At 32.5% G+C, this 13,957-nt stretch overlaps 2 protein-coding genes across 8 annotated transcripts; one reads left to right on the top strand and one right to left on the bottom strand.

Annotated features, from left to right (window-relative positions):
• On the bottom strand, positions 1-8,359 carry LOC132736072 (uncharacterized). Of its 5 annotated transcripts, none has more exons than XM_060723153.1 (4): positions 8,266-8,359; positions 5,251-5,394; positions 2,595-2,686; positions 1-1,936 (listed from the first exon to the last, which is right to left on the bottom strand). In XM_060723153.1, exons 2-4 carry the CDS (start codon positions 5,391-5,393, stop codon positions 1,668-1,670), a joined length of 504 nt encoding a protein of 167 aa, XP_060579136.1. In that variant the 5' UTR covers position 5,394; positions 8,266-8,359; the 3' UTR covers positions 1-1,667. The 5 variants fall into 5 exon arrangements, with proteins under 5 accessions (XP_060579136.1, XP_060579120.1, XP_060579128.1 ...); XM_060723137.1 differs by having other exon boundaries at positions 8,270-8,312; XM_060723145.1 differs by lacking the exon at positions 8,266-8,359 and adding an exon at positions 6,490-6,617.
• LOC132736095 (uncharacterized) lies at positions 6,560-13,660 on the top strand. 3 transcript variants are annotated; one of them, XM_060723182.1, is made up of 4 exons: positions 6,560-6,647; positions 11,074-11,230; positions 11,831-11,955; positions 13,064-13,659. In XM_060723182.1, exons 2-4 carry the CDS (start codon positions 11,079-11,081, stop codon positions 13,303-13,305), a joined length of 519 nt encoding a protein of 172 aa, XP_060579165.1. In that variant the 5' UTR covers positions 6,560-6,647; positions 11,074-11,078; the 3' UTR covers positions 13,306-13,659. The 3 variants fall into 3 exon arrangements, with proteins under 3 accessions (XP_060579165.1, XP_060579172.1, XP_060579157.1); XM_060723189.1 differs by having other exon boundaries at positions 6,579-6,651; positions 11,076-11,230; positions 13,064-13,660; XM_060723174.1 differs by lacking the exon at positions 6,560-6,647 and adding an exon at positions 8,393-8,575 and having other exon boundaries at positions 11,076-11,230; positions 13,064-13,658.
• The last annotated feature ends 297 nt before the right edge of the window (positions 13,661-13,957 follow it).

The raw sequence follows: 13,957 nt of genomic DNA on the forward strand, positions 1-13,957 counted from the left end.
AATTTAGCACTGTAAGTTTATTGTGAACAAAGCAAACAAATACCCCAACAACTAAAACAACAAGTGAGCTTAAAACATAACATTATAGAAATAAAAGTTTAGATAAATATAACAGTTATAAAACAACTGAAAACTAGGAATGCAACTGCTCTTTGAATTCAGTTCTGTATATTTAACTTATTGCTTAATAAAATCTGAAACAGATTCAGCTTAAACAGCAACCCGTTTAAAATGATCTACAATTCTGGTATAAAGGAACCAGTATAATTCTGGTCTTCTGTTTACAGTTAATAACGGTAGGTAGTTTGTCTAAACAATCAGAATTGATTGTATGTTGGAAAAAAAAGTTTCCATTTTGTGACTTTTTTCAAAGACCTTTTTAAGCTTTCAAATAGTCTTAAAATTGTTGTTTGTAAAACATAATCTTTTGTGTGTATTATAATTGTAATGATGACTCTTTATCTACTTTATAATGAAAAAAAGTTTTTTTTTGTTTTTTTTTAAAGTTTATATTTTTTCAATTAAAAACAATGAACAATTTATAAATAGAAATAATAGACATAAAATTTTGTTGTAGAAAAAGTACAAAGATATAATAAAAAATATAAAAAAATATTAAATATATGTTATTTCAATAATTCTACTATAAACAAATATTGTGAAAATCAAATACTGAATCAATGTGAATAATACTGTAGTAATAAAAATATTGATTAATTTAATTTAGAGTCACATAAGACTTGCTAATAAGTCAGAAAATATAAGAAGGTTTTATAAAACAAGGTTTTATATGGCAGCGAATTATATTGGTATATATACTGAACCAAAAAAGAAACTTTCGCAAAGTATGTGCCAGTTGTTCAAGGGTACCACTTAGATGTACACTCTTATATACATGTAGTAGCTTGTAAAACTCGTTTTGTTTGCAAAATCGGTCAGCTAATCCCCGTATAAAAGCCCGATATAATTATTCAACGTAAAAATCGAGTTTCGAAAGATTTGAAAAACTGTACTAACATATCTACATTCAAACTTGGAGAAAGTTTCTTTTTTGTTTAAGTATAGTTCCATAACTTTAATTCCTGTCATTTTAGTTACAGGTCTTTCATGTTGAATATGTTGCTAAAAAAAGATAATGTGTCGTCTTTTTATGTTTTGATAATCATGACCAGGTTGATAGAGAAGATTAATATAATCTTTCCATATGAAAATATAGCACTTTTATTATTATTGTGCGTCTTAAAGCTTACACGCCTCCAGATTAGTGAACAAAGTTTAAAAATAAAATCACCAAGAGTTTCCACTTATGTTTAAATAATTGCAGTGTATGTAATGCGCTACATGGTGTAATGCATTTACTATTTTTGCCACGCTGCATATACCCTGTAGCTAACGAAAAAAGGGCAAATAATGCTCTCTTTTTTTGAACACGGGTAATTTGTACTAGGATAGTAAATTAATAGTCGTATGCAAGCATTACTTTATGTGTTCACTAGTCAATATTTTAACTATTTAAGTATTTTCTGAATGCTCTTATGAGGATTAACATAAATCTAGAGCCATTTTGTTTTGAATGGTTCATTTCTATTGTATTCTGGAAAAAAAAATTATGCAGGATTTAAAAAACTATAACAAAATTTTTGATAGTCTAAAGAGAAAGTTTGCTATTAGAGTTTTGGCACATCTCTGGGCTCAATTCTCCAGCTAGTTGGGAACTCCTTGCGCCTTCTGTCTCGCTCCCCATCTATAGCTTCATGATAGTACCCATAATACTCGCCACGCCCTTCTCTCTTTATCGGTACCCAGGCATCCGACTTGGGCCAGGGGTTCTGGAATATGTCTTTTGATGGCATAGACGGAAGTTGTCTAGTGTAGCCAGCAAGACGCAAAGCTGGGACACCACTCTGCTTTAACCCAATATTTTTATGGTAGTAGCCTAAATGAATGAGAAAACAGAATGTTATAATATCTGTTAAATGAGCCGTGTCACAACAAAAACCAACATAGTGCATTTACGACCAGCATGGATACAGACCAGCCTGCGCATTCGCTTAGTCTGATCAGGATCCATGCTGTTCACTTACCAACCCTATTACAAGTAGAGAAACTGATAGCGAACAGCATGGATCTTGATCAGACTGCACAGATGCGCAGACTGGTCTGGATCTATGCTGGTCGCAAACGCACTATGTTGGTTTTGTTGTGACGCGGCTCAAATATATTTTTCTATATATTGAAAAGCATAAATGTGTTGCAAGTATTTATACATTGACATTTTTTTTTTGGATAACATTTTTTCTGAATATCTCACCTTTTGTTAATAGTTTTGTTTTAATGTTTATGTTAAATATGTAAAAAAATTGTTACCACCATAGTAATTTTGAGACTTTTTTCCTTTAAAGATTTCTTTTTCTGGAAAAATAGCAATGAACCATATCATCAAGGCAACAGAGTTATAAACTAAGAAGGAAATAATCTAATATATCTGTATTACTATAATTTATGGAATTCCAGTTCTTAAGACAGATTTGCATTATTTGAAATACTTGGTGGTTACCATTTAAATGGGTTGTCTAATAAGAAAGTAGATTTACCTGAGGGCGTGTCTCTTTGCCTCATGAAATTTACAAACTGGTCCTCTGATTGCATGTCAATGGCATCTCTCCTAGCCTCACGTGGCAACGATCTGTCGAACAAAAACTTCCCTCAATTATCAACCAAATATATGATTACTGCTTTTGAAGAAGTGGGAGTGTATTTTAACGTCAGGTGCATAAATAGTTTGTCTTATCAATAACTAAAAAACATTTGGCATACAGTTATTGACTTTTGGGGAGATTGATCATAACTAGTAGATGGCCCCTTATGATTTTAAAGTCAGTCAGACATGAAAGGTCACTGTGACCTTTAACACTAAGATCATGTCTGAATAATAACTATAGAACTATTATGCCTATAGGTCTAAGATTTACAAATTTGACAGGGATCGAGTTTGTCTTAACCAGTAGATCATAACAAAGTTAACAGTTAAGAACATGACTTAAATTTGTGTAGCCAGTAGCTTTGTATCATTTAAATCTTATTCTGGAAGAAACAGTGACAGGAAGGCTTAAAGCAGTCATCATATCTGAAGTAATTGGCTATGGCAGATAATTAATTAGTAAAATGTGATCAAACATTGGCAGATAACTGAAATTACCATGAGAGGCCCAGTCCTGCTAAAATTGGCTAAATGTTATGTACACCAATCATATAGGTAAATTAATTAATTGACAGTATGTAATCAGTCATTCATGGCAGATAACTGAATTCATTATCAATATGAAATCAGTCATGGCAAATATAATGATTTCCTCCCTTGACATTCTGTGAATCATTTTTAAAAGGATATACAATGTACCGTAAAATTCCTATTAAACGCCCCCGGGGGCTAAACATTTTCTAAAAGGGGGGGCTATTATTACAACACTAAATTTTTCCTAAATCCAAAAATCATTGAAAATACATTTAGACTGTAACATAGGTTGGTAATAACGTGAAAATGTGTTTAGATTTTAAAGTTCATGTGATACATTTTTGTGTTGACTATGACATAAAATGGATTCTGAAGGATTTGAATAAAATTACGGATTTATTAAAGAGTTCACCACTCATGAGCAGATTTTTTTCCATATCAAAAAGCCTGGGGGGGCTTTTATTAGGGGAGGGGCGTTTATTAGGAATTTTACGGTACCTATACCATAAAGTGTCAGTTTAATGGAAGCTATCTGGTACCAGATAGACCTAAATGTATGAATGGTCACATATGTCATTAGAATGTTTTCTCTAAAGCTGATGAGACAAAGTTAGTATTTATAGGACTGTTTGTAATCTGTTCTTGACAACAGACTGGGATGGATATTGAAACTGCTTGGGAGAAGGACAATTTAAGATATCTGTTATTCTTGAAGTATTAAAACAAAGTCTGACTCACAGACACATGGCAATCCGAAATTACTTAAGGCACACTTGTATTCCCTTTCAAAAATCTGTTCTTTGCTTTAAAAGTATTAATTTTGCATCTGTTGCTATAAATAGGCCACTGTTCAGGGTCTGGTGGGAAAAAACGTAGACAGAAAATTTTCTTATAGCTGTTATAACAAGCCATACATCTACTAGTGCAATTTCTTTCAGCATTGTATATCTTGACTCCAGAAATAAACGATATCTAATGCCAACATTCTGGCGGGACAGACGCAATTAGGCTTTCATTTTGCTGATTTGCTGGCAACAGGTGTTCTGTTTATTGAGTTACAATGGCAACGACTTGTTGACTTCAAGTTGCCAAGATATTATATGTTATTAAAACCTTTGTTTTGATATTGTTTAATAAAGGGCAGGACATTTTTATATTTTGCTGTTTTGACCTGGGTCATGTATTTCAAACCAGCACTTGTAAAGACCTCTTTGAAAGACTAATTATGGTAATGTAAGTAGGTATGCAAAGATTTTTGTTCTTTTTCATACTTTGCAACAATCAATGCTTTTTTAAATATGGAATTATTTTTATGAAGTAGTCACAATAATATTGGGAAAATTATCTAAAACAACTTTCATTTTATGTCAGATTTAATACAGACATATATTGTTGAACATATAAAGCTTAATAATGTATGTCTTACAAGTTGATCTTGAGAGCAGGGACACTACAATATTTGGGGAATATTTATTAAAGTTTATACTGTGAAATGTCAACAGTTTTGCCAACTCAGAAAAGGCCTTTATATATTGCCTTTATAATAAGCATCCGACAAATGATATTTTGTATGATATTGTCCCTTACTAATTCTTTTTCGTCCAGTATTGTTTTTTTTTTTTTGTTTTTTTATATGTCCTTTGACAAAGCAACTACTTATTGATTATTTAAGTATAATATACATATTAAAGGTGATGTTTATCTTCCTTAATTTAAGTATCCTAAATTAAATAAATATGTTTTTGTAATAACAATGAATCTGGTAGTAATTTCATCAACTCATGAGAGTGTTCACTATATGTTTCACATTGTAAAGGAATTAAATAATTTTAATGTTTAAGTCAACAAGGACATGAATTTAATTTTTTTTAATATGCAAGCTTAACAATGAGATTTAAATAAATTGTGTATTTTTAACCTCTGAATAATATTAATTTATTTGGATTTTATAGCTTTTTACACAAAAAAAGGTCACAATTCACCAATTTATATTTGTTAAAGTGTCTCATAGTTACCTGTAATCACTGTACTGAATCCAGCGCCCTCTCTCAGAAGGGACATAATATCCAGGTCCCTCGTATACAAGTGACTTCCCGTCTCCAGACAGGTAGTTGTTATATGGGGTTGAGTAGTGTGGCTTTGGTAGTGGTGCTGCCATCCTGTAATGAAATTGAGCAGATTATAATACAGTTAATAGAATTGACCTGTGTGTCAATTTTGTCTATCTCATGTATCACAATGCTGGAGCCTGGCCATATTTTTAGCTCACCTGAGCAGGTGTGATCTCCCTCCATCTGTCATCAGTTGTAATGCATCATCATCAACAGTTTCTTAAATTACATCTCCTCTGAAGACAGTTAATGGATATTAATCAAACAATGATGATCCTTAGATGGTCCTCTGTCAAACTTGTTCAAACTGTTCTGGTCAGCTGCATAAGTATGTTGCAGGCCAATGCAGGGCAAAAAGAAAGGGGTTTTACAAAATGCAAACATTAAGTGAACCAAGGCCAAGAACTTAAGCATGTGGTTATAAAGAGCATATGATGATGTTCATATTACATGTATATCTCTATGGTCAAAATTGACTCTGCCCTGGGGGGCCAATGGTTTTGTTTACATGTACATGTGTATATGGTAAAGACTTGGAAAATATCTCTCCCTTGTTTGGTTTTCTATCAAATTCACATACAATAATGCTGTAAAAAATGTTAAATTTCTATGCAGGAAACCAGTATATAGTTATTAGATTATAATATACATGACTTATTGTATAAACAGACTCATTTTGGGAATGAGGCATTTCCCAAGATGACATATTTTTACCAGACTCACCTGTTTTCATATGTAAGAATTTTATAGAACCTACGATGTAACATATTCCGATCTTATCTTCGTTTACTGCATTGCATGTTTACCATCAAAATTGAGCATGACATTACACAGTATAACTTAAAATCTACAGCCTACTGTAATTGCAGTAAAAAATTGCAGTTGACGCATTGTTGCTTGTCTAAAATATTTCTCTTATCATATGCTTTCCTGTTCAACTTTAATCTTCCAATATTTCAAGTATTTTATACTTGTTTTGTCTGTTTTGTCTGTGTTTATTTACATTCATACAGTAGCTTTTAAAGACTTTATTTGATATAAAATCATCTAGATCTACTAGTTAAAAAATATATGTCTGTGGTTTACACGAGAGGAATTGGTGCATATGAGTTAACTGAACTGACACTTTAAACACCAACTTACCTGCTTATTTACCTTTAATTAAATACCTTTACCTGTACACCGGTTTAATATGTTGTTTACTTCCGTTGTTAAGAGATTAACGGTGTACAGGAACGTTTCTGTCCGTTGTTTTGTACCTAAGCTTCACACAGATTGATCGGTTTATATTAAAGTAAAAAAAAGGTATATCTATTGATTTTCTTACACTATTTGTTGTTTTTACAATTTTCACAATGTTTTGATATTTTGTGTGTGAAATTTTAATATTGTCACTAATAAGCCATGCTATTTTTTGCATTCCTATAGGGTCTTTGAAAGAGAAAAACCCTGATGTAAATATAAAATTATAAATATATATATTATATATATAACATATAAACGGATGTAAAATTTGGTAGTTATTTATAATATATAAAACCATTTTACATGCCATCAAATCCTATAGTTTGGTATACTTTAATTTGATAGTAAACTTGGAATACAAATGAATGTTAAATAAATTGATCAATACTCTAGTATTGATCTGCTATTTAATCTTATGGCATAAAGTGCAGTATTAACTTGTATATACACAATGTAATACGCTTATTAACTCTAATTTTACCGGTTACTGTAGCTTTTTTATATACACAATTTCGTTTTTATATAACTTTTTTGATTACAGTAAAATATATTTATTGTTAAGCTCGATTGCGAAACAAGTACTTGCAACTTACATTAATCACTTCCGACTCCGCTTCCTGGAACCAACCAACCAGTACTGGTGCCATATTGAGAAACATTGGTGTGACCCGATAAGGGCTCGAGCCATGATCCACTGGCCGAGAGGCAGACACCTTTACCACTAGGCCACCGCTGCCCTTTAAATATTGTGAATATTGAAGTTTTACACTGACATGCCTCAATTTAGACTAAAGTTAGTGTGGTTTGTCCTTGTTTAAAAGCAAAACTTTAAATAACACATAAAAAGCTCTGCCTTTCTTACCTGTAAAATTTAATGAACACATAGGTAAAAAGGTCCTGGTTTTTATCATCAAGAAAAAATAAGTAATGAGTAAAATGTATACATATATAAACGCTGTTTTATCGAGGAAAACGTAAGAATGAAACCGTTAAGATAATGTAAAAACGTAATTGAGCTAGACAAAAGCAGGGATAAATCGAAGTCGAGATGGGGTTCGCTAACGCTCGCCAAGATACACTTTCTCGCCTTCTTCAGTTCTTCATTCATCAATAAATGAACGTATTGCGGTATTGCTCATGTCACTGCATATTTCTGAACGCATTTTATGAATAGAACCCATTACATTTGAACTGTTCATAGAATTGCTATAAAATAGTGAAAACAGAATCCCTAAAGAAAGTCCAACATGTCAAAATTGAAAATGTTTAATGGAAAGTGCAAGTTATCGTCCACGCCCCCTAGCACCGGCTTAAGCAGAATTCAACATTTAACACGAAAATGGTGAAATTTTGAATTTAGAAACATCCGCAGATGTGTTCACACGGCGGTTATCATGGAACCTTCAATGTGAGACAGTAGTGCCATTCCGTGAAAAGCCGAGTATGGTCCCCAAGTAAAAGAATGCTTGTGTCCTAAACGAGAAAACAATGGGCGGAACTAAATAAAATGGAATTTTGAAAGGGGATCTGAGTTTATAAATTTGTTTGTAAATGTATCACTAAACATTAATTTTTATACATGTGTGGATGCCAATATCTGTGATATATGTAAATAAATAGTGAAAAAGTAAGAAGTGAATTGCAAATTCTTAAAATAAACTTTAATATACCTACCAACGTTTCGGCTAAACAGCCTTCTTCTGTGTACATAGATACATAATAAACAAAATAACAAGAATAAAGATCAACAAGGCATAGGCAACGTTACGTTAGCGTCACATGACGTCAATAGCAACGACGTCAAAAGGGTGCAAAGAGTTTGGACAGTATCAATTTGATACATTTTATACTAGTGAAGAAAGCAGTTAAAGTACAAATAATAAATAAGAACACCAATAGAACTGACTAGAAGATATATACACCTGGGAAAAACGGAACAGTTTTTCGAATTTTGGCAGGCTCTCATGTATACATTATTGGATAGGTATTTTATTGATACTGTCATAATATGGAGATCTAGAGGATATTTAAGCTTTTCTATAAATACAGGATTCATTTTCATTGAGTGGTTTAAAAATAAATATTTCGTGAGTGGCTGTGGAAAAGACACTTGAATATTCTGTTTATTATATTAATAATATCTGTCATATTTTGCGGTTCGGATCGGAATATCCGTCCCGAGGTGACCCGCCCATGGGCGTGCGACCGAGGGACGGATATTCCGATCCGAACCGCAAACATATGACAGATATTTTTTCTTGCATATTCTATGATATTCCACTATATTTTAAATTCTTTATCTTTATTTTCAATGAAAATTTATATCATTACATCTGTAACTACTTTCATTCAACAGCGTATGAATTCATAACGGTAAAATGACGTCATCTTAATCGTGCCATTGTACAGCACGCGACTCATCTGGAACTCCCCATGCCAGATGAAATTTCCGGCATGGGTAAAACTAACGGAAACGCCAGTCTGATATGCAAGAAACCTTTATCTCATGTTTACATTACAATTTAGAAGAAAGTAGTCCGGCAAGACACTGGTGAAAATACGGAAAATATGTTTCACGGCAGTGAAAATTAAATTTTACATTGAAAATACGGAAAATGAAAATACACGTTTTATTTCATCAATATTGATCAATATTACATTTATAAGTAAGTATATAATAAATCACGATGATACTTCATTTTGATATGATATTTAAAGGAACCCTTCAACTGGTTTAGAAGCTATCACTAAACAAAGCGACTCTGGTGAATTGTTTTATTTTGCACCGTCTATTGGAGCAAAATGAAAAATTTAACGAGGCAAATTTAATATCCTCCTAAATGAAATAAAAAAATTCCAAATGACAACATTTAGAATTTATCTTCCTTCTGTCAGGGCTGGGACATAAGTTTATGTCCCAGGTCAAGGCAGATAAGTATTAAATATACTTAAAGAATTTCTTCCAGGTACCAAATATACATCTTAATAGCGACTATCGAAGAATAACAGGTAGAACTCTGTTGGTTAAATGATTTTCAAACTGGCATTATATAGATTATTAATTATATTTTTGACATACTTTGGTATATAAAATGATATGCAGACGGTGTTACGTATGGTAGAATTGTCCTATAACCACGGATTTATATTACAATATAAATCCGTGTTATAACAAATAACTACAATATATGACAGTGTATGATATACCGGCAATGTTGATAAAAAACACGTATTATGATAACATTGTCATTGGCTGGATACTGGTACCCAAGGTTGATTGTCTAGCGATTACAAAACCATTTTCTTTCTTTTGTATTGCTTAAGCAAAGTGTTTTATATATCTGGTATAATACTCGGCGGTCATCTATTGCTGTGAATGCGAACTTCATATATATGTATACACCAAAAAGAAACATGGTGAATTGATTTTTATACACGCGGAACTATGGGCATGGGAGATTTTTTGTGTTGCACTGATAGCTAATCGTAATAGCTTAGTGAAGTTTTATGGGAACATCGCTTTTAGAAAGTAAGCGAGTCCAATTTATATTTGGAATAACAACTTTAAACTTTCTGAATGTCTAGACAGTGTCCATCACGTCAACATTTCAAATGTCTCATGCATAGATACCCCTTCTATCTGAAACTGTGTGCAGTTCACATTAAATACTATCATATTTCTGTAAACTTGCTTTGTCCTTGACAAACTGATTTTACCTTATAACTATTTCATTTATATTCTTTGAGACAAACGATAACATTTGATAGATTTTCTGGTGTATGCGAGAACCAAGACATAACATGGCTAAATCTATTTTAAATTAGAGTCCATTTTGACACGTCAATTCGACTGCAGTTTTTTAGAACATCAATAGCTCTATCACGGTCTCATGCGTATTTTTAACCTGGTTGTATATATAAAAAAAGAAAGGCAGTTGGGGCAAAATAAAACACTCCCGTTTTTCCCCGTTACGGTAAATGGCCTTTGACATTGAGTCAAGTGATAATTACATGCGTAGAAGCGACCAAAGCCAATCGGTTAATATAAATACACACGTATACAACGTCCATATAAACATTATCAGCTCAGATTTACTTTATATTATTCTGATCTCTGATAGATACACTTTTACAGAAATTTTTAATTTACTTATATACATGAAAAACAGTTATATTGAATAAACATACTTTTTAAACTCAATTCATTGAGTATTTGAAACAGGAACATAACATAATAGGAATTGCTATAATTATTTCCTGAATTGTCGTTTAGGAAGCTTCACGCGTTGTTTCATTTTGCCACTTGCTCCGTTTTGCATAGGCTTCCCCTGCATTTGAGTTAATTGACAGATGTATAAAAAAGACATTGTTTAAAAACAGTACTTTGGAATTCCTTCAATTTGGTGATAAAGTATTTTGTAGGAATACATGTAAAAGGTTTATTTGTAAAAGGCTAAAAGTTTTCATAAATTTGCAACTTTCAGAAGATGAATAAAGGTCTTGAGTATAGCACAAGTCAGGGGACCGTGCTGGCTGACAGGGGTCCACGGAATATGGTTCCTGTCCACAACTATCCTGCTGGTGTTGGCAAGAGCCATGCATGGAGAGGTGCAGCTTATTATGTTCCAAGTGAAAATAGGTTTGTTTACTGGAATTATCATAACGTTATTTTACTACAGTATAGTAGTATCCAAGTTAGAAAAAATGATCAGCATTCACAGGACAAGTCTGAAGGAACATTGTTTCAAGATCTCATTTTAAACCGTATGAAAGGATTGTATATACTTACACAGATTATTAAATAACACTACCTCAACATTCAATAACCTCAACCAGTGATTTCATACGCCGGATTCCTTCACCCATGCTGGCGCATACGTTCGCTGGAAGTCATATTTACTCAGAAAAAAATTGTCATTCAGTAAAACACGATCATCGTAAATGATTTCTACAGGCCTGTTAGTTGGAATGTTTCCCCCTCGACCCTTTAAAAGATCTACATATACAGTCGTTATGCAAACTGTGTTATTATCAAAACAGCAAACAATGCATCACAATTAATGATGTGTGATACGTGTAACTGAAAAGTGAAAGGTTTATCTCTTTAACTAATTAACATGATTTTTATGTGACGAATTCCTTCCTAACATACTATTCTTTCCGGAATATAAGTTCATAACGCTGGCCTTCTCTTGATAAACATCCGGATTTAATGTATGTATATGTTCTATATTTTCAGATGGATACAACAAGACCAGTACAGGTCACTACCTCGGGAGGCGAGGAGAGACGCTATATATTTCGAGTCGGAAGATGACTGGGTCTCATGGAAGATAAAAAATGATAAACCCAAAGGACCATCAGGTAAATATGTAGGACAATATAAAACCCGGACTAATACACAGAGACACTGTTTGAGTTGTTTCTCCAACAATATTTAAGTGCAAACATATCGTTTTAAGATTGTTTATGGAAAAAGTTTATGTAACTTATGTTTATCACTTTGAAGTCCGCTTCCTGAAACCAACCAGTACTGGTGTCATATAAGAAATTTTTGTAGGGATCCTAGTAGGCGTCGGATCCACGATCCCTAGGTTGAGTGGCAGACACCTTAACCACAAGACAACTCCTCTTAACTTTCATTAAACTTAAACAGTTCTGTTTAAGCTGTAAGTCATTTTATATTGCGACTTTTTAGATTATCATTTGCATGGATAATTTTTTTAAATATTGAAAACGAAAATCATGGTCACGTTCTCATGGTAAATCTTTAATTATTTAGTGAACTGCTTAGTTGTGTTGTTTCGTTATTACACATGTGATTAGTTAGCGCTTTAAAAACAACTAAGAGTTTGACAACTGCAGCCATTAACCTTTTCATAACAATTCATTGATAAATGCTAATGCTGTGTCTATGTATCTGTATCTATGATGTTTAAATTTTACATTATTCTTTCTCACACTCGATTAACGAATTTTAATACCTTCAGATAATAAACTTAAATATACTTTCCTAGAAATTTGACTCTATATAAAGGGGTTCAGTTCAAATTAAATCTGTAAATAACGACTATACTTTGTAATTAGACCAATATCTGTGTTTTATAGACGCTGGTATCGAAGCTATTTTAGACCTTTAATTACTTCCAAAGTTTGCTTTGTAAGACATTTTCAACAGTTTATTGATGTAGAAATTTAATTTACAAGTCACGGCCCGACATCTTTTTTTAATCTTTCACAAATTGCAAAACTTAGCGCAGTGTGAAATCCTAAATTAAGATTCTCACTTAGCTGAGCCTTTGACGTTCGAGTAATTAAGGTTTTTGCTGATTTACCAAATGGATTAATGAGGTACAGTTGTCGAACTATGCTAGCTAGACTTCATTCATTGACAAATAAGATTGGCATCCTATAAAAACGTTATTTTTCAATATCCACTGATGATTTAGATTCTCTTCCTGTTTTGCTTCAGGAATTACAATGTCGGGATACCCGCGTGATTTTACCGGTGTACCAGTTCCCACGCTACTTCCATCTCAAGTTTGTGCTATAAATAGACGGTGGTCAGGCGCAGGGTACTTTGCCCCATCTGCCAATAGATGGTTCCATGACACGGACAGTCCTGGAATCCCTAGGGAGTCTTTGCATTTCTATAATGAAGAAGACTGGATAAAATTCAAGTACATGTGTGAGAACCCATCCATGCGAAAATAGTTATAATGTTGAAATCAAAAATATTAATTTGATGACTGTTTTCTATGATGGCAGACTTTACAAAATTTTTACAAACTTTTACGAATTGTTTTATATAATTCATTGCGAAACAAGTAGATCTAATATAGGTCTTTGGATTATAATCTATAGCCATAATATAATTCACCGTTTCACTTTTGTGTATCTTTACATTATTGATAACTAAATATGACATTTATCTTTTTATTATAACAGCATTAGTTTATTAAAGTATTACCATGTACAAACATATTATACCAGGTAATTAATTTTAATTAGTATTTCAATTTTTAAGCTCGACTTTTTTTTTGAAAAAAAAGAAGAAAAAAAGAGGAACATGTATTGTTATAGTCATGTGGGCGTCCACAAACTTTAACCTTGGTCATAACCGTTTAAGTTATTGGTGTATTATCTTCATACTTGGACACAACAACCCCTGAAGTAGACAAGACTAACCTTGACCTTCATTTATAAATGACCTTGCTCTTCAAGGTCAAATGTCTAAATTTTGCTTATTTTTAGCTGATATTTGTTATTAGTGGCTATAACTTTGTTACTGTTGAATGGATTGTTTTCAAACTGGAACATTATAATCTTTTAGGATAGACCTTCAAATTAACTAGACAGACGTTTA

The sequence above is a fragment of the Ruditapes philippinarum genome, unplaced genomic scaffold (genome assembly GCF_026571515.1).
Source record: "Ruditapes philippinarum isolate M1 unplaced genomic scaffold, ASM2657151v2 ctg854_1_1_1_1, whole genome shotgun sequence".
Taxonomy (NCBI): domain Eukaryota; kingdom Metazoa; phylum Mollusca; class Bivalvia; order Venerida; family Veneridae; genus Ruditapes; species Ruditapes philippinarum.

Bases quoted from the DNA above. Each gene is read 5' to 3' on its own strand.
- LOC132736072 (XM_060723137.1), bottom strand. From the start codon at position 8,301: ATGTACACAGAAGAAGGCTGTTTAGCCGAAAC. The intron at 5,395-8,269 runs GTTGGTAGGTAT...ATTTCATTACAG, and splicing joins GAAGGCTGTTTAGCCGAAAC to GATGGCAGCACCACTACCAA. The intron at 2,687-5,250 runs GTAACTATGAGA...TTTGTTCGACAG, and splicing joins ATTCAGTACAGTGATTACAG to ATCGTTGCCACGTGAGGCTA.
- LOC132736095 (XM_060723182.1), top strand. From the start codon at position 11,079: ATGAATAAAGGTCTTGAGTATAGCACAAGTCAGGGGACCGTGCTGGCT. The intron at 11,231-11,830 runs GTTTGTTTACTG...CTATATTTTCAG, and splicing joins TATGTTCCAAGTGAAAATAG to ATGGATACAACAAGACCAGT. The intron at 11,956-13,063 runs GTAAATATGTAG...GTTTTGCTTCAG, and splicing joins TAAACCCAAAGGACCATCAG to GAATTACAATGTCGGGATAC.